The sequence below is a fragment of the Pan paniscus genome, chromosome 8 (assembly GCF_029289425.2).
Source record: "Pan paniscus chromosome 8, NHGRI_mPanPan1-v2.0_pri, whole genome shotgun sequence".
In the NCBI taxonomy this organism is placed as follows: Eukaryota; Metazoa; Chordata; class Mammalia; order Primates; family Hominidae; genus Pan; species Pan paniscus.
In genome coordinates, this window is record NC_073257.2 from 137,501,277 (window position 1) to 137,528,562 (window position 27,286).

At 40.2% G+C, this 27,286-nt stretch overlaps 1 protein-coding gene and 1 pseudogene across 2 annotated transcripts in view; both read right to left on the reverse strand.

Moving 5' to 3' along the window:
- The window catches only part of TEX36 (testis expressed 36), a 107,290-nt gene that overhangs the window by 74,856 nt on the left and 5,148 nt on the right, over positions 1–27,286 (reverse strand). Inside the window, exons 2-4 of one of the 2 annotated variants that reach the window (XM_003816289.6) lie at positions 11,100–11,231; positions 10,286–10,366; positions 3,449–5,461 (exon numbers count right to left, since the gene is read on the reverse strand). In XM_003816289.6, coding sequence (XP_003816337.1) covers positions 5,165–5,461; positions 10,286–10,366; positions 11,100–11,231 — 510 coding nt within the window. In that variant the 3' untranslated portion in view covers positions 3,449–5,164. Of the gene's footprint in view, positions 1–3,448; positions 5,462–10,285; positions 10,367–11,099; positions 11,232–27,286 lie in introns of those variants that run through there. The other variant, XM_003816290.6, reaches the window with a different exon arrangement.
- Positions 15,649–19,239, reverse strand: LOC100981978 (fructose-bisphosphate aldolase A-like; annotated as a pseudogene).

The following is a 27,286-nucleotide window of genomic DNA, read 5'->3' on the forward strand; positions in this document are numbered from 1 at the left end:
GATAGACCACTAGCAAGACTAATAAAGAAGAAAAGAGAGAAGAATAAAATAGATGCAATAAAAAATGATCAAGGGGATATCACCATCGATCCCACAGAAATACAAACTGCCATCAGAGAATACCATAAACATCTCTACGCAAATAAACTAGAAAATCTAGAAGAAATGGATAAACTCGTGGACACATACACCCTCCTAAGACTAAACCAAGAAGAAGTTGAATCCCTGAACAGACCAATAACAGGTTCTGAAATTGAGGCAATAATTAATAGCTTACCAACCAAAAAAAGTCCAGGACCAGATGGATTCACAGCTGAATTCTACCAGAGGTACAAAGAGTAGCTGGTACCATTCCTTCAGAAACAATTCCAATCAATAGAAAAAGAGGGAATCCTCCCTAAATCTTTTTATGAGGCCAAAATCATCATAATACCAAAGCCAGGCAGAGACACAACAAAAAAGAGAATTTTAGACCAATATCTCTGATGAACACTCATGCAAAAATCCTCAATAAAATGCTGGCAAACCTAAACCAGCAGCACATCAAAAAGCTTATCTACCATGATCAAGTGGGCTTCATCCCTGGGATGCAAGGCTGGTTCAACATATGCAAATCAATAAACGTAATCCATCATATAAACAGAACCAAAGACAAAAACCACATGATTATCTCAATAGATGCAGGAAAGGCCTTTGACAAAATTCAACAGCCCTTCATGCTAAAAACGCTCAATAAACTAGGTATTGATGGGACGTATCTCAAAATAATAAGAGCTATTTATGACAAACCCACAGCCAATATCATACTGAAAGGGCAAAAACTGGAAGCGTTCCCTTTGAAAACTAGCACAAGACAGGGATGCCCTCTCTCACCACTCCTATTCAACACAGTGTTGGAAGTTCTGGCCAGGGCAATCGGGCAGGAGAAAGACATAAAGAGTATTCAATTAGGAAAAGAGGAAGTCAAATTGTCCCTGTTTGCAGATGACATGATTTTATATTTAGAAAACCCCATCATCTCAGCCCAAAATCTCCTTAAGCTGATAAGCAACTTCAGCAAAATCTCAGGATACAAAATCAATGTGCAAAAATCACAAGCATTCCTATACATCAATAACACAAACAGTGAGCCAAATCATGAGTGAACTCCCATTCACAATTGCTTCAAAGAGAATAAAATACCTAGGAATCCAACTTAAAAGGTATTTGTGAAGGAACTCTTCAAGGAGAACTACAAACCACTGCTCAATGAAATAAAAGAGGACACAAACAAATGGAAGAACATTCCATGCTCATGGATAGGAAGAATCAATATTGTGAAAATGGCCATACTGCCCAAGGTAATTTATAGATTCAATGCCATCCCCATCAAGCTACCAATGACTTTCTTCACAGAATTGGAAAAAAACTAAAGTTCATATGGAACCAAAAAAGAGCCCACATTGCCAAGACAATCCTAAGCCAAAAGAAGAAAGCTGGAGGCATCACGCTACCTAACTTCGAACTATACTACAAGTAACCAAAACAGTATGGTACTGGTACCAAAACAGAGATATAGACCAATGGAACAGAATAGAGCCCTCAGAAATAATACCACACATCTACAACCATCTGATCTTTGACAAACCTGACAAAAACAAGAAATGGGGAAAGGATTCCCTATTTAATAAATGGTGATAGGAAAACTGGCTAGCCATATGTAGAAAGCTGAAATGGATCTCTTCCTTACACCTTATACAAAAATTAATTCAAGATGGATTAAAGACTTAAATATTAGACCTAAAACCATAAAAACCCCAGAAGAAAACCTAGGCAATACCCTTCAGGCCATAGGCATGGGCAAGGACTTCATGACTAAAACACCAAAAGCAATGGCAACAAAAGCCAAAATTGACAAATGGGATCTAATCAAACTAAAGAGCTTCTGCACAGCAAAAGAAACTACCATCAGAGTGAACAGGCAACCTACAGAATGGGAGAAAATTTTTCCAATCTACCCATCTGACAAAGGGCTAATATCCAGATTCTACAAAGAGCTTAAACAAATTTACAAGAAAAAAATCAAACAATCCCATCAAAAAGTGGGCAAAGGATGTGAACAGACACTTCTCAAAGGAAAACATTTATGCAGCCAACAGACACATGAAAAAGTGCTCATCATCACTGGCCATCAGAGAAATGCAAATCAAACCACAATGAGATACCATCTCACACCAGTTAAAATGGCGATCATTAAGAAGTCAGGAAACAACAGGTGCTGGAGAGGATATGGAGAAATAGGAACACTTTTACACTGTTGGTGGGACTGTAAACTAGTTCAACCATTGTGGAAAACAGTGTGGCGATTCCTCAAGGATGTAGAACTAGAAATACCATTTGACCCAGCCATCCCATTACGGGGTATATACCCAAAGGATTATAAATCATGCTGCTATAAAGACACATGCACACGTATGTTTATTGCGGCACTATTCACAATAGCAAATACTTGGAACCAACCCAAATGTCCATCAATGACAGACTAGATTAAGAAAATGTGGCACATATACACCATGGAATACTATGCAGCCATAAAAAAGGATGAGTTCGTGTCCTTTGTAGGGACATGGATGAAGCCGGAAAACATGATTCTGAGCAAACTATCGCAAGGACAGAAAACCAAACACTGCATGTTCTCACTCACAGGTGGGAATTGAACAATGTGAACACCTGGACACAGGGTGGGGACCATCACACACCAGGGCCTGTCATGGGGTCGGGGGAGGGGGGAGGGATAGCATTAGGAGATATACCTAATATAAATGACGAGTTAACGGGTGCAGCAAACCAACATGGCACATGCATACATATGTAACAAACCTGCACGTTGTGCACATGTACCCTAGAACTTAAAGTATAATAATAATAATAAAAATTTTTTAAAAAAGAAATATATTTGACACAAAAGCTTAACACCTTAATATAAAAAGAAATCAGGACCAAGCATGGTAGCTTATGCCTCTAATCCCAGCACAGGGGGACTTCTTGAGGCCAGGAGTTCAAGACCAGCCTGGGCAACATAGCTAGATCCCATCTCTACAAAAAAAAAATTTAAAAATTAGTTGAGTGTGGTGGCATGGTCCTGTAGTTCTCACTACGTAGGAGAATCACTTGAGACTAAGAGTTTGAGGCTGCAGTGAGCTATGATGGCACCACTGCACTCCAGCCTGGGCAACAGAGCTAGATTCTGTCTCTTAAAAAGAAAAGAAAAAGAAAATGAGGATATATACTCTCTGTAATAATATTCCAATTGTACTGGAGGTCCTATCCAGTGTAATAAGATGGGAAAAATATAAATTTTAGAAATGACATAAAAGAATTATCACTTTTATGAATGATATAATTTTCCATTTAGAAAAATCCAGAAGAGAATCAACTGAAACATTATTAGAACTTTCTTTTTATTTTATAGAATATTTATTTATTTATCATTAGAAGTTTAGCCGGTTTGCCAAGTAGAAGATTCATATGTAGAAATCAATAGCTTTCTCATGCATCTGCCAAAACCAATCTAAAAGTGCAATTAAAACATTCAAAATAGCCATAGAATATCAAAATAGCCAATAGAATATCAAAATATACAGGAATAAACATGGAAAAGAAACACATCAGACCCATGTGAGGAAAATTATAAACTTTACTGAAGGACATAAAGTAAATTCAAACAAAGGGGAAGATACAGTATAAAGGTGTTGGTTTTCCCATAAATTAAAAGCTAAATTTGGGGAAATGCCTATCACATTAGCAGTGTTATTTTTGTTGTTGTTTGTTTGTTTACTTTACAAGCTTATTCTAAAATTCGTGTACAGAAAAAAATTCAAGATAAACAAGAAAATGGTGGTATGGAATGATGGGGACATTGTCCATCTATAGAAAGGAAATAGAGGAGGCCACTGCATGGGAAAAGATACTCAACTTCACTAATAAATAGAGAAATGCAAAATAAGAAAATAACAAGGTACCTTTTTTCCCCTTAAATATCCTTAAATATTTAAATGATAATGTGAGAGGGGATAAAACAGAAATTCACAGATACGGTTGGTAGGAGTTCAATTGGTCCAGTCTTTTTCAAAGCCAATGCATTATTTCTCAACACTTTGTGCATTACTGTCAACCAAGCACTAACAAAGCAACTTTTCAGAGTCTATCTACTCCAGAGGTGCAGGGAAACATGTATCCAGAGAGGCTGATCAAGCATGTTCATGTACCACTGTGTCTAACAGCAAAAACGCTAGAAATGATTCAAATGTCTATTAAGATAATTATTTAAAACAGAGTGAATTTGTATTTGGGAATATAGGCAGCGATTTTTTTAAAAATCAGCCTATTCTTATAACACTGCAAGAATTCCAAGACACATTATTAAGTATCAAAAGAAAGCTGTAGAAGGCCAGGCGCGGTGGCTCATGCCTGTAATCCCAGCATTTTGGGAGGCCGAGGTGGGAGGATCACTTGGGGCCAGGAATTCAAGACCAGCCTGGCCAAGAAGGTGAGACCTCATCTCTACTAAAAATGCAAAAATTAGCCCAGCGTGGTGGTGCACACCTGTAATCCCAGCTACCGGGAAGGCTGAGGCAGGAGAATCGCTTGAACCCAGAAGGCAGAGGTTGCAATGAGTCGAGATGGTGCCAGTGCACTCCAGCCTGGGTGACAGAGACTGTCTCAAAACAAAATTTAAAAAAAGTTGTAGAATATTTTGCACTGTGTAACATAGTAATGTTGAAAATTTTATGTGTTATGCACATGTATATGATTGTAAATGCAGATTAAAAACAAGTAGTTAACTTACTTCTGAGGACATACAGGATTGAAGATGTGGTGAAATCAAGGAGGACTTTTGTTTCCTCTGTATGGTTCGAAATTTCAAAACAAAAATGTGACCGTATATTAAGGATGTACTTTTTAAAACTCCCCAAAAGTAAATGTGGCCATCTGAAAAATTTATTTACACATGCGTATGTCATCACATATTCATTTCACAAGGATTTGAATGTTTTTTGACCTTATAAAAATCATAAAAGTACTTTAAAAATTAAATAGTAGTGCTGGATCAGAAAACATATACTTTTAGGATGTCTGATGAAATACCAGTATTACAAAATTCATCAAAAATCTTCTGGGAGGATTAGGACTCCAGTGAAGAAACAACCTTTTTGTCAACAGTGAACCTTACTTGGGGCTTCTTTTTCAAAACCTCTGTATAGCTTCTCTCAGGAAGAAATGTAAAAGCATTCCATATCTCTTTATAGCATCGTGGAAAGCGTCTGAAGCTTGAGACCACCGCGGCTTCTTTATACACGTATGATATTTGGTTATTTGAAAAGCCATCAAGACAGGATGGAACATAGTCACATGCCCAGAGATTAAAATTTCTTGAAACATGTTGCCTCTTATCTGGAGAGATCTTCTTACGTCCCAGGCCCTGGAGAGAAGAATTACAAGATTAGAAGGAAAATATTCAAGGTCACATAGTTCTTTTTTTTTTTTTTTTTTTTTTTTGAGACAGAGTCTTGCTCTGTCACCCAGGCCGGAGTTCAGTGGCACGATCTCAGCTCACTGCAACCTCTGCCTCCCGGGTTCAAGCAATTCTCATGCCTTAGCCTCCTGAGTAGCTGTAACTACAGGTGGACACCACCACGCCTGGCTAAGTTTTTGTATTTTTAGTAGAGACGGGGTTTTGCCACGTTGCCCAGGTTGGTTTTGAACTCCTAAGCTCAGGCAATCTGCCCGCCTCAGCCTCCCAAAGTGCTAGGATTACAGGCGTGAGCCACCGTGCCCAGCCTCAGTCACACAGTTCTGAGGTCTTTCTTAAAATCAGTTACCTGACATGTATATGTTCAAATGCACACTAAGACGACTGTCTCAAGGTCTCCTTTAACAACCTGTTGAAGCTTATGAATTGACACTCACAAAACCCTAGCAGGGTTCTGTTATTGTCCTCACAGTCTTCTGGTGCCACCAAGGGGCCTGCACTTTTAGAGACATGGAAAGAAGAACCAGAGACAATCCAGCCAGAAACAGACTGTTAGCCAGCCTCAACCCTAGGGACCCAGGTAGGTTCCCTTCACTCCCAACACCCCCGACCCTCCCTGCTCCCCAGCACTGAGCTGCCCCCCAGCACTCAGTGGGACCAATGATGATTCTTTCTCTGAAAAGTCTGAGGAGGCTGAATTCTTTCCCAACCCTAAGGGCTCCCTGAAGGACCCAGCACCTTTGGGTCCTGGCCCACAGGCTTCCTCATTCACTCTCAGCACCTTATGTGTGAACCTGATAATTACTGTGTACTCAAAATCGTACATTGTTTGTTCACAACTAGATGAAAACTAAGAAAGAAAACACTATCCTGACATGAGTGACTGAGAGGAAATGGACATTACATTACATAGACTTCACGTCAGTAAAGTGAGGTTTCTGTGATGAAGGGTCAGTGTCAGATTCGCAGCAGGAGACGCAAGCCACATTCCAATTAGAGTAATTTGAGGACAGTCTATAAAGGGACTGTCTACATACATGTGGGTATGTGTAGGGACACCCCAAGGGGCTGTGCAATGGCTCCAGGACTGAGGGGACTGGGGAGGAATGTACTCCACATAGATCAGCCCCCGGAACCAGAGTAGGGAGAAGAGGAGAGTGGCACTGGAGGGACAAGTGTGTGACGCGGGGCACAATGTCCAAGTCGGCTTCTAAAGAATGACTTGAGGATACTCCAGCAAATTGAAAAACAAGTAAAAGAAAGGCATGATGAAAATAGGGGAAAGAGCTTCAAGGAAAGTAGCAAGTAAAATTTATGATGAAATCTAAATGCTTGCTAATAATGTGACTATGAAATGTATTGAATTGTACAAATTCACAAAATGGAAAGGAGGGAGGGAAACAGAAAGAAAAGAATCTGCAACTGAAATTCCGGGATTTCAACTTGATTAGGGAAATCAGGGCCACATCTTTGAGCTCCCAGCTGAAGTCCAGGAATGGCACCTACAGGACTTGGGGGAATACAACCTGGCCACCAACACAGCAGCCCTGGAACAGGAAGTGAGTGAGATAAAGCATGCTGGAAGACTTACCTTATTCTTGGGGAAAAGCTACAGTTATTAATTTTTATACATAGAGTAATATAGTGTTAATATAATTATTAAATATTTGTACTTGAGGGCAAGTACTTGTAGAATACAAGTCAGAGTGAGCAAATAAATTCAATCAACCTAGCAAAGTCAGGAGAGGAAGAAAAAAAGAAAGATATAAGCATAATAAATAGGAAACATAAAAGTGAGATGGCAGCAATAAAACCAAAAGCATAAATTGTCATAATAATGTGAATGGGCTAAATTCTCACATAAAGAAATAGATTCTTCAATTTTTTTTTAAAACTCTGCTGCATTCTATTTATAATAGAAGACAAATGCAAAGCAAAATGACTACAAATTATGGAGACAAAGGAATGGCCCATAACATAAAGAACAAACATTAGCAAAAAGAGAGTAATAGTGACAATGCCAGTATCATAATGTAGATGGAATTTATGGCTAAAGGCATTAACGCATATAAAGAGAAACACTTCATATTGATAAATGGCAAAAGCCACCATGAAAATAAAACAACAAAAATTTTTGATGCAGAAAGATAAGGTATTAAACTATATCAGGCAAAAAAAACTTTAGAAACTCAAGAATAATCTTAGAAGCAGAAATTGACAGATCAATACAAAAATTAAGACAAGGATATGAAAGATTTAAATAATTCACAGTCCTAAATTAATAAATATAAAGAACTTTGTAACCAACAGGGGGGAATATATATTATTTGTAAACAGCCACGACACACTTGTTAAAGTTAATCACACACAAGACAACAAAGATAATCTCATAATTCAAAAAGTGAGAATCTTAGATTATACTCTGAAATTTACCATAACCCATAAAACTAGATATTAGCAATGAATAGATTATTTCTAAAATTTTTAACCATATAGATAATTCAAAACATTCTTCCAATTTTTTTAGGAAAGGGAAAAATTAAAAATTAAATCATAGGCTATTTGAAAGCAAATAATAATGAGACCTTAATTGGAAAAACCTTTGGGATGTAGTCAAACCAATAATCTAAAGACTACTTATAGTTTTAATAAATTATTAACAAAAACAATTGCAAGTATGTGAACTAAACATTCAACTGAAAACAAATTTTAAGGAACAACAAAATAAGACTATTTTGAGAGATGTTATACCGTACATTTGAAATGAATTAGATAAATTTTAGGCAAATACGTATCAGCAAAATCTACCCAAGAAGAGATAGAAAGTTTGAACAGATTAATAATCAAGAAAGAAAGAAAAAGTCATAAAAAACTTACTCTAAAAAATATACCAAATCCAAGTTATTTCATAGGCAAATTCTGTCTAACCTCCATTAAACTGAAAACCTCCATTAAACTGAAAATCCAAATGTTATATAAGCTATTCCAGAACATAGAGAAAGTTGGAAAGCTTCCAAGGCTTTCTAGAAGACTATCATAACCTTGGCAAAATACAAGTGGTAGAATCCTGTTTATATCATTAACAAATATACATTTATGTGTGTACATTTGCATGTGAATTGGAAAAATTCTCAAATTTTACCCACAAAACCATTACTAGCAGTGAACCGTCAAGGTCAGATTGTGAGGAAGGAAAATAAGGGTGTGAATTTATTTTTAATTTTATACAATTCTGTATTATTTCAGTTTTTTAAAGGACATATGTTGCTTTGGTTATTTAAAAAACAATATTAAGCACCCCATTTACAGAGGCGGGCAAAGTGGGTATTCTGGTCCTGTTTTCAACATTCTGCCAGAAGAAAACCAGATTTCTGGGGTTAAGGCACTTCTATTTAGTTAAGACATTGTAGTCTAGAAGAAAGAGGGATTTGGGGCAAGTTGTTTAACTTTACTGGATCTCAATTTGCTCATCTCTAAATTGAGGTGATAAGTGTAATTAGCCTGTAGGATTGTTGTGAGGATTGAATACAATAATACGAGATGTTGGTATATGGCAGATGCTTTATAAATGGTGGGCCATTAATAACATCTTCATTATCATGGACTTTCAGGTTCCATGAGGATTTGCAGGTATCACTTGATACAGCTTTCTATCTAATAGGTTTCCCTGTGCTGTGCAGTCTGGTAGCCCCTAGCCACATGTAGCCATTGGGCACTTGATATGTGAGTTGTCTACGTTGAGATGTTACATAAGTGTAAAACACAAACTGTATTTTAAAGACTTGGTTTGGAAGGAAGAATGTAAAATATCTCATTAATTTTTTATATTGATTACATGTTGAATGGGCAATTTGGAGAATTATTGGGCTAAATAAATTATTTTTGTTTGCTTGAGATAGGATCTCACTCTGACACCCAGGCTGCAGTGCACTGTTCGTGATCATAGCTCACTGCAGCCTTGAACTCCTGAGCTCAAGTGAACCTCCGGCCTCAATCTTTTGAGTAGCTGGGACAACAGGCATGCACCACCACACCTGGTTAATTTTGTAATGTTTTGTAGACACGGGGTCTTACTATGTAGCCCAGGCTGGTCTCAAGCTCCTGACCTCAAGTGATCCTCCCACCTCAGCCTCCCAAACTGCTGGGATTTCAGGGCTGAGCCACTGCTCCCAGCCAATAGAATATATTATTAAAGTAAATTTCACCTGTTTCTTTGTACTTAATGTAACCACTAAAGCATTTAAAATTATGCATACAGTTTACACTACATTTCTATCACACAGTGCTGTGTGAACCACCACTGTATCAGACTTCATGTTCTCCAGTGATGGGGAACTCACAACCTGTAGAGAAAAGGCAACTCCAGTTACAAGGAAATCCTTCCTTATATTATGTAAGCTCCTCCTCCTTCTGACCTTTCCTCGTGGATCCTGGTTCTGCCATCCAGAGATACGCATAGCAGTCCCTCCTTCCCATGGCAGATCCTCACAAGAAAGCTCGCAAAAGAGACAATTTATGGGAAGGCACTTGCAGAAGGATGAAGCGCACATACACCTAGGCAGAACACTGGTGTAGATCCTTGAAAGCTGCGTGGAATTCTGAGAGCTTTGAACATTTTTTTTTTTAACCTGTTATGAGTCTTGTTTAAGACCTCGCTTTGTTTTGACCCTGTTCCAGTTTTGAGGCCAATCCTCTATCTTCAACACACCCCAGAAAATCAAGATCCCTTGTGTTGTTCCCTGTTTTATTAATAATTTGGAAAGAAATACTCACGGAGTCAAGGTAGCATCCAGAGTTCTCCAAGCTGTGCCGATTGTCATGCACGGAGAAGGGGAACTGGTTATTCACTGCTTGCTGGAAAAGTGGGATGGAAGGGAAAGAGCACACATTAGAACCCTGCATGCTTTCAGAACTGGGATCGGGTGATGTGGAAGGAAGATGGATGGCTCTAAGAAAGACAATGAAACCTGGCCCCAGAGATGGAGCAGACACAGGAGGGGGAGGATATCCACGTGCTCATCAGCGCCGGGCTTTGAAACCCCACCTTATTTCCAGCTTCCCCAAAGTCATAAAAATTCTCTTTCAAAACACCTTATTTGGATGCAAGGATGGAAAAGTGTACAGGCTCATGGAGCCAAAAACTGGGAAGGACTTTTGAGGCCGTGTAGACCAACTCTGTCATCTGGCCAGTAAGGGTCCCAGGAGATGAGAGCCCTGGCCCAAGGCCTCGGGGGGACCCTGGCAGGTATGAAATGGACCCTGGCTTCTCCTTTGTGCCACTGCAGGGCCTTGAAGTTGCTCAGGAATTGGCCGGCGAGGCAGGAGGTGCATGTTAATGAGCTGTGGGCTGGAAGGGGGTGTTGCTTCTTGTTCATGGAGGAGCCTAACTTGATTGTCCATAGCAGGAAGTAATTCCTGCCGGAGAGCACCAGGGTATGGGGTGGGGATACTACCAACCCTTAGGGGTCCAAGGATAGTAAATGCGCAGTTTCTTACAGGGAAGAATTGTTTGGCCCAACGTGCCAGCGGCGCTGCCCCCTGGGAGGTCCACAGGAGCACATGGCAGTGGCCAGTGTTCAGGACTCACCTTCTCCCGGACTTTGTATATGGGCGGCAGCTTCCCCTCCGCTTGCCGAGGCAAGTGTGGACTCTGGGGCTCTTTTGACGTAGCACTGGTGATGGATTCTGGTGTCTTTTGCGTTAGCCCGATGTGAGGGAACTGGAAGAACAGCACACGCCTTGATTAAAACCAGACACATTTGAATCTACAAGCCAAGTATCAGGGCTTCCTTTGTACAGTGATTAAAATGCAATTTGGGTGCTTTTGGCATGCAATGGAAATGGCATAATTTTTGTAATTTTCAAGTATTCTTTCCAAGACAAAAAACATTGTAATGGCCCAGAGCCATCACTGCCGGTTGTTTCAAGTTACAGAGGCTACCCCTGCTGAGCTGGAGCCTGGAAATGTTTCCATAGCCTGGTAAGGAGGGTGTGGTCCTCAGTGAGTGAGCAGACACATTCTGAGAAGACAGAAATGTGTTATTTGAGATCCTTCCTGTGGTCAGGGAGCTCCCAGTACTGAGGACCTTGGAGCCAACCCACGTTTATGGAGATGAGCCAACCTCCAGCAATGTAGGTATGAGGTGGCCCTAAGACCACGGGAAGGGGAGGAACAGAGAATCTCAAGTGATTCTCCACTGGAAATGTAGGATGGTAGAGGGGAGGTAACGTCTAGGAGGGAAAAAGAGGGGGTAGAAGGATGTGAAGCAAGAAAAATGAGGACAGTGAGGATTATCTAGAATATGTCCTTGCAATCTCCCAACAAAAGCCTGGGAAGGAAACAGGACTGGGCAGAAGAGGGGTAGTCCCAACAAGGGCCTCTGTTGACCCGGCTGGGAGCTCTGGACATTGGGTGGCCACTCAGAGCTGGGGAGAGGGGACCCAGTCTCTGTGCACCAAGCAATGAGGCATTGGATTTATTCCTGGGCTACCCCCAGAAGAAGGCGTGACCCTAGGGAGGCAGCTCTCTTCAGATAACAGACCTGTAGGTGTGGGCAGTGAGGGCCATGCTCCCAGCAGCCAGAGTGACGAGTCTTTCATTCCTGAAGGGGGGTGTGGCTAGCTCTTATGGCGAGAGAAGCTCACCCCAATGTTATTTGAATGGCGCCTCTTAAAAGCCACCCCAACGAAGTGAGCTCTGAAGCAGGACTCTCTAGGAGGAAATGAATGGAAATTAAAAAGACAAGACCCAATTCAATGAAAATTCCCATAAAGGGAGAAGGAAGCATAATGTGGTTGGGTCAGAGGCTGGACATTCAGAGGTCCTGAGTCCACCCCAGGTCTCTCTCCTATCTCCTAGGTGAGCCTGATGAGAGAGACTAAACTTTCTCAAGCCTCGGTTTCCCTATCTGTAAAATAGGAATAATAATACCTACCTGATATGGTAGATTTGATACAAGGAGGAAATGTATACGCTCCAATAGTGTGAATAGTTTGCAAATGTTTTTGGCTAAATAGCAATCACATTTTCATTATCCATTCGTCAATTGATGAACACTTAGGTTGATTCTATGTCTTTGCTATTGTGAATAGTGCTGCAATAAACATGCAAGTGCAGGTATCCCTCAGATATATTGATTTTTTTTAGTAGATACTCAGTAGTAGCATTGCTGGATCAAATGGTAATTTCTCGTTTGAGAGTTTTGAGAAATCTCCATACTATTTTCCATAGTGGCTCTACTAGTTTACATTTCCACCAAAAGTGTATAAGAGTTCCCTTCTCTCCCCATCCTCGCCAACATCTGTTATTTTTTGTCTTTTTAGTAATAGCTATTCTGACTGGGATAAGATGATATCTCATCGTGGTTTTTATTTGCATTCCCCTGATGATTAGTGATGTTCAGCATGTTTTCATATGCCTGTTTCCCATTTATATGTCTCCTTTTTAAAATTTTTTAAATTTTTTATGTGTACATAGTAGCTGTATATATTTATGGGGTACATAAGATATTTTGATACAGGCATACAGTGTGTAATAATCACATCGGGGGAAATGGAGGATCCATCACCTCCAGCATTTATCATTTCTTTGTGTTACAAACAATCCAATTATACTTTTAGTTTAAAAAGTACAATAGATTATTATTGACTGTAGTCACCCCCCTGTCATGCTATCAGATTATTATTGACTGTGGTCACCCCCCTGTCATGCAATCAACTACTAGAACTTATTCATTCTAACTATATTTTTGTACCATTTTCCATCCCCATGTCCCTCACCACTACCTTTCCTAGCCTCTGATAACCATCATTCTACTCTCTATGAGTTCAACTGTTTTAATATTCAGCTTCCACAAAGGAGTGAGAACATGCGAAAAGTCTGCCTTTCTATACCTGGCTTATTTTACTTAACATTTCCTCCAGTTCCATTTACATTGTTGCAAATGACAGAATCTCATTCATTTTTATGGCTGAATAGTACTTCATTTTGTATGTGTACCACATTTCTTTATCCATTCATCTATTGATAAGACACTTAGGTTGCTTCCAAATCTTGGCTATTGTGAATAGTGCTGCAATAAACATGGGAGTGCAAATATCTCCTCAGTATACTGATTTCCTTTCTTTTGGGTATATACCTAGCAGTGGGATTGCTGAATCACATGGTAGTTCTATTTTTAATTTTTTGAGGAACCTCTATACTATTTTCCATAGTGGCTACTATGGTTTGGCTCTAATATGGTTGTCCCCATGCAAATCATCTTGAATTAGAATCCCCAAATGTCAGAAGAGGCGCCTGGTGGGAGGTGATTGGATCATGGAGGCGGATTTCCCCCTTGCTGTTTTCATGATAGTGAGTGAGTTCTCATGAGATCTGATGGTTTAAAAGTGTAGCACCTCCCCCTTTGCTCACTGTCTCTCCTGCTGCCATGTAAGATATGCCTTGCTTCCCTTTCGCCTTCTGCCATGATTGTAAGTTTCCTGAGGCCTCCCCAGCCATACAGAACTGTGAATCAATTAAACCTCTTTTCTTTATAAATTACCAGTCTCAGGTAGTCCTTTATAGCAGTGTGAAAACAGACTAATACAGTGGCTGTACTAATTTATATTTCCACCAGCAGTGTACAGGTGTTCTCTTTTCTTGATATCCTCACCAGCATTTGTGATTGCCTGTCTTTAGGATAAAAGCCATTTTAACTGGGGTGAGATGATATCTCATTGTAGCTTGGATTTCCATTTATCTGATAATCAATGATGTTGAGCACCTTTTCATATACCTGTTTGCCATTTGCATGTCTTCTTTTGAGAAATGTCTATTCATGTCCTTTGCTCACTTTTTAATGGAATTACTTGGTTTTTTGGTTGTTGTTGTTGTTGTTGTTGTTTTACAGTTGAGTTGTTTGAGTTCCCTGTATATTCTGGATATTATTCCCCTGTCAGATGAATGGTTTGCAAATATTTTCTCCCATTCAACAGATTGTCTGTTTACTCTTTTGATTGTTTCCTTTGCTGTGCAGAAGCTTTTTGATTTAATATAGTTCCATTTGTTTATTTTCATTTTTGTTGTTTATGCTTTGGAGATCTTAGTCATAAATTTTTTGTCTAAATCAAGGTTCAGAAGAGTTTTCTCTAGGTTTTCTTCTAGTGTTTTTTACAGTTTCAGATCTTATATTTAAGTCTTCAATTCATTTTGAGTTGATTTTTTTATATGGTGAGATATAGGTGTCCAGTTTCATTCTTCTGCATGTGGCTATCCAATTCTTTCAGTACCATTTATTGAACAGGGTGCTGCTTCCCTGATATAAGTTCATATTGGCTTTGTCAAAGATCAGTTTTCTGGGTTCTCTATTCTGTTCCATTGGTTTGTGTGTCTAATTTTATACAAATGCCATGCTGTTTTGGTTACTATAGTCTTGTAATAAGTGATGCCTCCAGCTTTGTTCATTTTGCTCAGGATTCCTTTGGTTATTCTGGCTCTTTTTTATTCCATATGAATTTTAAGATTGTTTTTTCTAATTCTGTGAAGAATGACATTGGTATTTTGATAGAGGTTGCATTGAATCTGTAGATTGCTTTAAGCAATATGGTCATTTTAATGATATGTCTTCCGACGCAGGAGCATGGGGTATTTTTCCATTTGTTTGTGTCATCTTTAATTTCTTTCATCAGTGTTTTATAGTTTTTCTTATAGAGATATTTTACCTCCTTGGTTAAATTTATTCTTATATATTTTTGTAGCTATTATAAATGAAATTGCCTTCTTGATTTCCTTCTTAGCTAGATCATTGATTATATATATAAAAGCTACTGCTTTTTGTATGTTGATTTTGTATCCTGCAACTTTACTGAATATATTTATCAGATCTAAGTGGGGTTTTTTTGGTAGAGTATTTAGGTTTTTCTAGATATAATATCATATCCTCAGCAAAAAGAGACAGTTTCACTTCTTCTTTTCCAATTTGGATGCTTTTTATTTCTTTCTCTTGACTGATTGCTCTGGCTAGGACTTCTAGCACTATGTTGAATAGGAATGGTGAAAGTGAGAATCCTTGTCTTGTTTCAGTTCTTGGAGCAAAGGCGTTCAACTTTACTCCATTCAGTATGATGTTAGCTGTGGGTTGGCTGTATATGGTCTTTGTTATTTTGAGTTATGTTCCTTCTATGTCTAGTTTGTTGAGAGTGTTTATCGTAAAGGGATGTTGAATTTTATCAAATGCTTTTTCTGTGTCTATTGAGATAATCATATGGTTTTTGTCCTTCATTTTGTTGGTGTGATGTGTCATGTTTACTGATTTGTGTGTGTTGAAGCATCCTTGCATCCCTGCTATAAATCCCACTTGATCACGGTATATTGTCTTTTTGATGTGCTGTTGCATTTAGTTTGCTGGTATTTTGTTGAGAAATTTTGTATTTCTGTTCATTGGGGATATTGGCTGTAGTTCTCTCCCCGCCCCCGCTCCTCCAACCTTGAATAGCTGTTTATTGGCAGTGTGCTGGAAAGGGTGATGGAGTTAGCATTCACAGATGACACCACACACCACTGTCACGAGGGAGGCAAGAGCACGGGCAAGCCAACCTGGAGCCCCGAGGAAGAGGCCCGCTCTTCAAGAGAGTGGGGGCAGGGCCTGGAGTGTTGGGGACAGCCTGGGAACACCTCCACTTAGTAGGTATGGTTAGAGATGAAGAGGGACTTGCTAGCAGCAGCCCCAGCCTCACTGCTCGGGGTGTACTTTCCTTGACAGGCCAGGCTGTTGGCCACGGCTCACTTGACTCCTCCTGGGCAGCCTTCAGGTTCTCCTTCTTCCTGCCCCAGGCCTTCAGGGCAGAGGCCTGCAGGGCTTGGCCATAGGAGAAGGTCACAGGGAGCACTTGTTAATGGCGTTGAGGTTGATGGATGCCTCCTCCTCATTCTGGCCTCCAGGCAGGAATGTGATCCCAGGAACAGCGGGGGGCACTGTGCGGTGCAGCGTTGTGACAGTCACCATGGCAATCTCCTCGTGAGAAAACTTCTGGATGCAGGGATGGCCTGGGGTGACCATGCTGGGGTTCAGCAAGATGCCTTCCAAGATAGATGTGTTGATCACTCAGAGCCTTGTAGACAGCAGTCAGCACCTTCTTGGTCACACACTGGCAGTGCTTCAAGTCATGGTCCCCATTAGGGAGGATCTCAGGCTCCGCAATGGGCACAATGCCACTCTGCTAGCAGATGCTGGCATAACAGGCCAGGACGTTGGTATTTTCCATGACGGCAAGGGCTGAGGGGGTGTGTTCCTCAATCTTCAGAACACAATGCCACTTGGTGAAGTCAGCTCCATCCTTCTTGTACTGGGCACAGCACTCAGACAGCCCATACAACCCTTGGGTGGTGGTCTCGCCATTTGTCCCTGCAAGGGGGACCACGCCCTTGTCTACCTTGCTGCCCCCAACACCACCCTTGGATATGACAACTTGGGGGAAAGGACGCCCATCATCCTTCTCTGGTAGAGTGTCTGGTGGAAGAGGATGACGTCCCCGATGCAGGGGTTCACGCAGTCGTCAGCTGTCAGCAGCAGCTGACGGTAGAAGCGCCGGTTCTCTTTGGTGTTCTCGGCGCCAAGGGACTGCAGCCACTTGGCAATGCTCCCATTGGACTCATCTGCAGCCAGGATGCCCTTGCCCAGGGCCACGATGCGGTGAGCGATGTCAGACAGCTCCTTCTTCTGCTCCAGGGTCAATGCTGGATATTGGTAGAGCATGGTGCTGGTGGTGGCAAGTTCCAGTGCTTCAGAGGAAATTTCTTCCTTGGAAATCCAGACGGAGGCCCTTGGTTGTCAAGAGAAATAAATCTTTGGCCAGGGATCTCCTAAAATAACTGAGAGTCTGTGGACAGAGTGTGGTTGGGGCACCCCTGCATACCCTGTAGTTATCTTTTTTTGTTGTGTCTATCTCTGGTTTTGGTATCAGTGTGATGCTGGTTGGCCTCATAGAATGAATTAGGGAGAATTCCCTCCTCTTTAATATTTTCAAATAGTTTCAAGACAATTGGTATTTGGGTTTTGTTTGGTAAAATTCAGTTGTGAATCCAACCAGTTCTGGACTTTTCTTTGTTGAGAGATTTTTTTTTTTTAATTACTGATTCAGTCTCACTATTCAGCATTGCTCTGTTCAGATTTTCATTCCTACCTGATTCAATCTTGGTAGGTTGTATGTTTTCAGGAATTTATTTATTTCCTCTGGGTTTCCCAGTTTGTCAGCATATAGTTGTTCACAGTAGTCTCCAACTTTTTTATTTAAAAAAAGATCTCCAACTTTTTATTTAATAAAAGATCTCCACAGATCTTTTATATTTCTGTGGTCTTACCTGTAATGTCTCCTCTTTCATTTCTGATTTTGTTTATTTGGGTTTTCTCTTTTGTGGCTAGTCTAGCAAGGAGTTTATCAATTTTGTTTTTCTTTTTTAAAGAATCGACTTTTAATTTCATTGATCCTTTGTATTTTCTTTTAGTCTCTATTTCATTTAGTTCTGGCTCTGGTCTTTATTATTTCTTTTCTTCTGCTAATGCTGGGTTTGGTTTATTCTTGCTTTTCTAGTTCCTTGGAGTGCATTGTTGATAGTTACTTTATGTAATCTTTCTACCATTTTTGATGTAGGTATTTATTGCTATAAATTTTCCTCTGCTTGGCCGGGCACAGTGGCTCATGCCTGTAATCCCAGCACTTTGGGAGGCTGAGGCAGGTGGATCATCTGAGGTCAGTAGTTCAAGACCAACCTGGCCAACATGGTGAAACCCCGTCTCTACTAAAAATACGAAAGTTGCCAGGTGCAGTGGCTCATGCCTGTAATCCCAACACTTTGGGAGGCTGAGGCAGGCAGATCACGAGGTCAAGAGATCGAGACCATCTTGGCCAACATGGTGAAACCCTGTCTCTAATAAAAATACAAAAATTAGCTGGGTGTGATGGCGTGCACCTGTAGTCCCAGCTACTCAGGAGGCTGAGGCAGGAGAATTGCTTGAACCCAGGAGGTGGAGGTTGCAGTGAGCAGAGATCGCACCACTGCCCTCCAGCCTGGAAACAGAGTGAGACTCCATCTCAAAAATAAATAAATAAATAAATAAAATAAATACAAAACTTAGCTGGGCATGGTGGCAGGCACCTGTAATCCCAGCTACTCGGAAGGCTGAGGCAGAAGAATCACTTGAACCTGGGAGGCGGAGGTTGCAGTGAGCTAAGATCATGCCATTGCACTCCAGCCTGGGCAACAAGAGTGAAACTCTGTCTCAAAAAAAAAAAAAAAAAAAAAAAATTCCTCGGCTTTTGCTGTATCCCAAAGGTTTGGGTATGTAGAGTTTCCATTTTCATTTGTTTTAAGAATTTTTAAAATTTTTATCTTTTTTAAAATTTATTTAACTTTATTTTAAGTTCTGGGATACAAGTGCAGGAGAGGCAGTCTTGTTACATAGGTAAAAGTGTGCCATGGTGGTTTGCTGCACCTATCAACCTGTCACCTAGGTATTAAGCCCCACATGCATTAGCTATTTTTCCTGATGCTCTCCCTCCCACACCCCCCGTAACAGGCCCCATTGTGTGTTGTTTCCTTCCCTGTGTCCATGTGTTCTCATTGTTCAGCTCCCATTTATAAGTGAGAACGTGATAGTGTTCGGTTTTCTGTTCCTGTCTTAGTTTGCTGAAGATAATGGCCTCCAGCTCCATCCAGGTTCCTGCAAAAGACATGATCTCATTCCTTTTTATGGCTGCATAATATTCCGTGGTGTACATGTGCATTTTCTTTATCCAGTCTATCATTGATGGATGTTTGGGTTGACTCCATGTCTTTGCTATTGTGAATAGTGCTGCAAGAACATACGCATGAATGTATCTTTATAATAGAATGATTTCTATTCCTTTGGGTATATACTCAGTAACAGTATTGCTGGATCAAATGGTATTTCTGGTTCTAAGTCTTTGAGGAATCACCCACTGTCTTCCACAATGGTTGAACTAATTTACATTCCCACCAACAGTGTAAAAGCATTCCTATTTCTCCATAGCCTCACTAGCATCTGTTGTTTCTTGACTTTTTAATAATTGCCATTCTGACTGGCATCAGATGGTATCTCATTGTGGTTTTGATTTGCATTTCTCTAATGATCAGTGATGCTGAGCTTTTTTTCATATGTTTGTTGGCCGCATAAATGTCTTCTTTTGAGAAGTATCTGTTCATGTCCTTTGCCCACTTTTTAATGGGGTTTTTTTCTTGTAAATTTGTTTAAGTTCCTTGCAGATTCTGGTTATTAGACCTTTATGAGATGGATAGATTGCAAAAAATTTCTCTCATTCTGTAGGTTGCCTGTTCATTCTGATGATAGTTTATTTTGCTGTGCAGAAGCTCTTTAGTTTAATTAGATACAATTTGTCAATTTTTGCTTTTGTTGCAATTGCTTTTGACATTTTAATCATGTAATATTTGTTTACCCTTTCCTATGTCCTGAAGGGTATTGCCTAGATTTTCTTCTAGGGTTTTTATAGTTTTGGGGTTTACATTTCAGTCTTTAATCTGTCTTGAGTTAATTGTTGCATAAGGAAGGGGTCCAGTTTCAATTTTCTGCATATTACTAGCCAGTTCTCCCAGCACCATTTATTAAATAGGGAATCCTTTTCCCATTGCTTGTTTTTTTCAAGTTTGTTGAAGATCAGATGGTTGTAGATGTGCAGTCTTATTTCTGAGTTATTTTGTTCCATTGGTCTATGTGTCTGTTTTTGTACTAGTATCATGCTGTTTTGGTTACTCTAGCTTTGTAGTATAGTTTGAAGTCAGGTAGCATGATGCCTCCAGTTTTTTTCTGAGATTATGGGGTTTTCTAGATATGGGATCATGCCATCTGCAAACAGACAGTTTGACTTCCTCTCTTCCTGTTTGAATACACTTTATTTCTTTCTCTTGCCTGATTGTCCTGTCCAGAACTTCCAAATACTATGTTGAATAGGAATGGTGAGAGGGGTCATCCTTGTCTTGTGCTGGTTTTCAAGGGGAATGCTTCCAGCTTTTACCCATCCAGTATGACATTCACTGTGGGTTTGTCATAAATGGCTCTTATAATTTTGACATATGTTCCATCAGTACCTAGTTTATTGAGTTTTTAACATGAAGGGATGTTGAATTTTATTAAAGGTCTTTTCTATGTCTATTGAGATAATCACGTGGCTTTTGTCTTTAGTTCTGTTCATGTGATGAATTACATTTATTGATCTGCATACATTGAACCAGCCTTGCATCCTGGGGATGAAGCTGACTTGATCATGGTGGATAAGCTTTTTGATGTGCTGCTGGATTCAGTTTGAGCATTTTTGCATCAATGTTCATCATGGATATTGGCTTTAAGTTTTCTTTTTTTATTGTATCTCTGCCAGGTTTTGGTATCAGAATGATGCTGGCCTCATAAAATGAGTTAGGAAGAAGTACCTCCTTTTCAATTGTTCTGAATAGTTTCAGGAGAAATGATACCAGCTCTTTTTTGTACCTCTGGTAGAATTCAGCTGTAAATCCATCTGGTCCTGAGCTTTGTTTGGTTGGTAGGCTATTAATTACTGCCTCAATTTCAGAACTGTTATTGGTCTATTCAGGGATTCAACTTCTTCCTGATTTAGTGTTGGGAGAATGCATGTGTCCAGGAATTTATCCATTTCTTCTAGATTTTCTAGTTTATTTGCATAAAGGTGTTTATAATATTCTCTGATGTTTGGTTATATTTCTGTGGGGTCAGTGGTCATATCCCCTTTATCATTTTTCATTGTGTCTATTTGATTCTTCTCTCTTTTCTTCTTTATTAGTCTAGCTAGTGGTCTATTTTATTAATGTTTTCAAAAAAACCACCGCCTAGATTCATTGATTTTTTTGAAATGTTTTTTGTATCTCTATCTCCTTCAGTTTCGCTCTGATCTTGGTTATTTCTTGTCTTCTGCTAGCTTTGGGGTTCATTTGCTCTTAGTTCTCTAGTTCTTTTAGTTGTGATGTTAGTGTGTCAATTTGAGATCTTTCTAGCTTTTTGATGTGGGCATTTGGTGCTATAAATTTCCTTCTTAACACTGCTGTAGCTGTGTCCCAGAGATTCTGGTACATTGTCTCTTTGTTCTCATTGATTTCAAAGAACTACTTGATTTCTGCCTTAATTTCATTATTTTTCCAGGAGTCATTCAAGAGCAGATTGTTCAAATTCCATGTAGTTGTGTGGTTTTGAGTGAGTTTCTTAATCTTGAGTTATAATTTGACTGCACTGTGGTCTGAGAGACAGTTTGTTATTATTTCAATTCTTTTGCATTTGCTGAGGAGTGTTTTACTTCCCATAATGTGATCAGTTTTAGAGTAAATGCCATGAGGCACCAAGAAGAATGTATATTCTGTTCTTTTTGGATGGAGACTTCTGTAGGTATCTATCAGTTCCCCTGGATCCAGAGCTGAGTTTGAGTCTTCAGTATTCTTGTTAATTTTCTGTCTCAATGATCTAACATTGACATTGGGGTGTTAAACTCTCCCACTATTATTGTGGGGAGTCTAAGTCTCTTTGTAGTTCTCTAAGAACTTGTTTTATGAATCTGAGTGCTCCTATATTGGGTGCATATATATTTAGGATAGTTAGCTCCTCTTGTTGAATTGATCCCTTTACCATTATTCAATGCCCTTCTCTGTCTTTTCTGATCTTTGTTGGTTAAAGTGTGTTTTGTCCAGAAACTAGGATCACAACCCCTGTTTTTTTCTGATTTCCATTTTTTTGGTAAATTTTCCTTCATCTCTTTATTTTGAGGCTATGTGTGTCTTTGCACGTGAGATGGGTCTCTTGAATACAGCACACCAATGGGTCTTGACTCTTTATCCAGCTGTCCATTCTGTGTCTTTTAATTGAGGCATTTAGCCCATTTACATTTAAGGTTAATGTTATCTATGAATATGATCCTGTCATCATGATGTTAGCTGGTTATTTTTGCAGACTTGTTGATGTAGTTTCTTCATAGTGTCATTGGTCTTTGTACTTCAGTGGCTGGCATGGTTTTTCCTTTCTATATTGAGTGCTTCCTTCAGGAGCTCTTGCAAGGTAGGCCTGGTGGTGGCAAATTTCCTCAGCATTTGCTTGTCTGAAAAGGATTTTTTTTCCTTCACTTATGAAGCTTAGTTTAGCCAGATATGAAATTCTGAGTTGGAAATTTTTTGCTTTAAGAATGTTGAGGCTGGGCACTGGCTTATGCCTGTAATCCCAGCACTTTGGAAGGCCAAGGTGTGCTGATCACTTGAGGTCAGGAGTTCAAGACCAGCCTGGTCAACATGGTGAAACCCCATCTCTGCTATAAATACAAAATTAGCTGGGCGTCGTGTCAGGTGCCCGTAATCCCAGCTACTAAGGAGGCTGAGGCAGGAGAATCAATGGAACCCAGGAGGTGGAGGTGGCAGTGAGCCAAGATCACACTATTGCACTCCAGCCTGGGTGACAAGAGAGAGACTCTCTCTCAAAAAAAAAAAAAAAAAAGTTGAATATTGACCCCCAGTCTCTTCTGGCTTGTAGGGTTTCTGCTGAAAGGTCTGCCCTTAGTCTGATGGGCTTCCATTTGTAAGTGACCTGGCCTTTCTTCTGGCTGACCTTAACATTTTTTCCTTCATTTCCACGTTGGAGAATCTGATGATTATGTGTCTTGGGGTTGATCTTCTTGTGGAATATCTTACTGGGGCTCTCTGGGTTTCCTGAATTTGAATGTTGACCTGTCTTTTTAGGTTGGGGAAGTTCTGGATGATATCCTGAAGTACGTTTTCCAACTTGGTTCTGTTCTCTCTGTCTCTTTCAGTTACCCCAATCAGTCATAGGTTTGGTCTTATTACATAATCCCATATTTCTCAGAGGTTTTGTTCATTCCTTTTCATTCATTTTTCTCTATTCTTGTCTGCCTGTCTTATTTCAGCAAGACAGTCTTCAAGCTCTGAAATTCTTTCCTCTTCTTGGTCTATTTAATTATTGATACTTGTGGTTGCATTGTGACGTTTTCATGTTGAGTTTTTCAGCTCCATCAGATCATTTATGTTCCTCTCTAAACTGGTTATTCTGATTAACAGCTCCTGTTATGTTTTATCATGGTTCTTAGCTTCTTTGCATTGAGTTAGAACATGCTCCTTTAGCTCAGTGAAGTTTGTTATTACTCACCTTCTGAAGCCTACCTCTATGAATTCATCCATCTCAGCTTCGGCCCAGTTCTGTGCCCTTGCTGGAGAGGTGTTGCCATCATTTAGAGGATAAAAGGCACTCTGACTTTTTGAGTTTTCAGCATTTTTTCATTAATTCTTTCTCCTTTTTGTGAGTTCTTCTAGCTTCAATCTTGGAGGCTGCTGACCTTTGGATGGAATTTTTACAGGGACTTATTTGTTGATGCTATTGTTTTTGTTGCATTCTGTTTGTCTTTCCTTTAACAGTCAGGCCCATCTTCCACAGGACTGCTGCAGTTTGCTGGGGGCCCATTCCAGACCCTATTTGCCTGGGTCCCTCCGGCACCTGGAATTATCACCAGTGGAGGCTGCAGAACAGCAAAGGTGGCAGCCTGCTCCTTCGTTTGGGATCTCTGTCCCAGAGGGGCACTGACCTGATACCAGCAGGAACACTCCTGTGTAACTTGACTGAGGGGTCTCACCCAGTCAGGAGGCATGGGAACCAGGGCCCTGCTTAACGAAGCACTCTGGCTGCCCCTTGGCAAAGTGGGTGCATTGAGCTGGGGGAATCTCCACTCATCCAGATTGCCCAGGTTCCTTAGAGCCAGCAGGGGAGAAGACTAAGTCTGCTGATCCAGGGAGACCATAGCCACCCCTCCCGACAGGGGTTCAGTCCCAGGGAGACAAGAGTTCTGTCCTTAAACCCCTGGCTGGAGTTGCTGAAATTCATGCAGGGAGTCCTCATCCAGTGAAGAGGGATGGACCAGAGTCCAGCTTAAACAGGCAGTCTGGCCATGATCTGCCACAGCTGCTATGCTGTGCTGTGGGAAATTCCTCCTGGGTCCACATGGTCCAGTCTCTCCAGCACCAGCAGGGTAAAAATGGCAGACTGGAGCTACAGCAATGGTGGCCACTCCTCCCCCTGGGAGCTCAGTTGTCTTAGCAGGCAGCCACAGTGATGACAGCTGCCCCTCTCCTGGGGAGTTCAGTCATCTTAGGCAGCAGGCACCCACGGTGATGATGGCCACCTCTCCCCCCAGGAACTCGGTAGTCTTAGGCAGTCCCCACCAAGTGGCTGCTGAGAATCTGCACAGCTCTGTGCTTGGGACCTAAGGCCCTGGTGGCGTGGGCTCATGAGGGGGATCTCCTGATCCATGGGTTGCACAGATCTATGGATAAAGCATGGTTTCCAGGGCAGGGCAAGATGATCACTCACCACCCTTCTTGGCTGGGGGTGGGAACTCCACCCCATGTGGCTCCCAGGTGGGCAGACACACCACCCTACTTTTCCTCGCTCTCTGTGAGTCATGCCAACCACCTAGTCAGTCTCTGACAGAATCAGGATACCTCAGTTGCCAGTGCAGGATTCACTCACCATTTTCATTCTTCTCAGTGGGAACCTCCAACCACAGCTGTTTCTAGTTGGCCATCTTGGCCCCTCCCCCCTAATTTTATCCCAATTTCTTCATTGACCCAGTGGTCATTCAGGAGCATGTTGTTTAATTCCTATGTATTTGCATAGTTTCCAAAGTTCCTCCTGGTATTGATTTCTAGTTTTATTCTACTGTGGTCTGAGAAGATATGTAATGACTTTAATTTTTTTAAACTGCTGAGACTTGTTTTGTGGCCTGACATATGGTCTATCCTGGAGAATGTTCCATAGGCTGATGAAAAGAATGTATATTCTCCAGTTGTTTGATAGAATGAACTGTACATGTCTGTTGGGTCCATTGGCCTAAAGTTCAGTTTAAACCCAGTGTTTCTTGGTTGAGTTACTGTCTAGATTGTCTGTCTAATGCTGGGAGTAGGGAATTGAAGACTTCCACTACTATTGCATTGCAGTCCATTTCTTTGGATCTAATAATATTTGCCTTATGAATCTGGGTGCTCCAGTGTTGGATAGCCATATATTTAGAACTGTTATATCCTCTTGCTGGATTGATCCATTTATCATTATATAATGACCTTCTTTGTATTTTTTTTACTGTTCTTGACTTACAGACTGTTTTATCTAAGTACAGCTACTGTTGTGCACTTTTGTTTTCCATTTGCATGGAATATCTTTTTATCATGACTTTATTTTCCGTCTATCTATATGTCTTTACTGGCAAAGTGAGTTTCTTGTAAGCAGCATATAGTTGGATCTTTTTTTTTTTTAAATTCCATTCAGCCAGCCATTCTGTATCTTGTAAGTGGATAATTTAAGGTTTCTGTTCAAAGTTATTATTGATATGTGAGGCTTTGTTCCTATCATGTTATTAAATTGTTTTCTTGTTGTTTACATCTTCTTTCTTCCTTTCTTTTTATCTTACTGCTTGTCATTGTGATTCGGTGGATTTCTGTAGTGGTACAATTTGAATCCTTTCTCTTCCTCCTTTGTGTGATTGTTCTACGAGTGAGTTTTATACTTTTGTATGTTTTCATGATGGTAAATATTGTCCTTTCACTTCCAGGGATCCCGTGAGTATTTCTCAAAAGGTCAATCTAGTGGTAAAAAAGTCCTTCCCTCAGCATTTGCTTGTCTGGGAAAGACTGTATTTCTCCTTCAGTTGTAAAGGAGAACTTTGCTAGAAATAGCATTCTTGACTGGCAGTTTTTTCTTTCAGCATTTTGAATATATCATCCTATTGTCTTATGACCTGTAAGGTTTCTGCTGAGAAACCTATTGTTAGTCTGACGGAGTTTCCTTTATTGATGACTAATGCTTTTCCCTTGCTTTTTTAAAAAATTTGTTCTGTATCTTTGACTTTAGATAGTCTGACTATAACATTTCATAGAGAAGACCTTTTTGTATTGTATCTGCCTGGGGACTGTTGAATTTCTTGTACCAGAATGTCTAAATCTCTTTCTGCACTTGGGAAGTTTTTATCTATTATTGTGTTAAATAGGTTTTCTAATCTTTTCTTTGTCTCTTTTCTCTGGAGGATCCTGATAACTTAAATGTTTGATCACTTTATGTTATCCAAAATGTAACAAAGAGTTTGCTCATACTTTTCAATTCTTTTTTATTTATTTTTGTCTGACTGGATTATTTCAAAAGACCTGTCTTCAAGTTCTGAGATTCTTCTTCCTGATCAAGTCTATTGTTGAAATTTTCAAATGTATTTTGTATTTCCTTCCATGAGTTCTTCAATTTCAGAATTTCTATTTGGTTCTTTTCTTTTCTAAATATCTTTCTCCTTGGCAAATTTCTTATTCATATCCTGAATTATTTTTCTGATTTCTTTGTATTATTTTTCAGCCTTCTCTTGTATCTCACTGAGCTTCTTTAAAATGAATTTTTTTTTCTTTTTTCTTTTGAGACATAGTCTCACTCTATTGCCAAGGCTGAAGTGCAGTGGTGCGATCTTGGCTCACTGCAACCTCCGCCACCCAGACTCAATCGATCCTCCTGCCTCAGCCTCCTGAGTAGCTGGGATTACAGGCATGCACCATCATGCCCAGCTAATTTTTGTATTGTTAGTAGAGATGGGGTTTCACCATGTTGGCCAGGCTGGTCTTGAACTCCTGACCTCAAATAATCTGCCCACCTCGGCCTCCCAAAGTGCTGGGATTACAGGCATGAGCCACTGCACCCAGCCCCTAAAATGAATATTTTCAATTCTTTATCT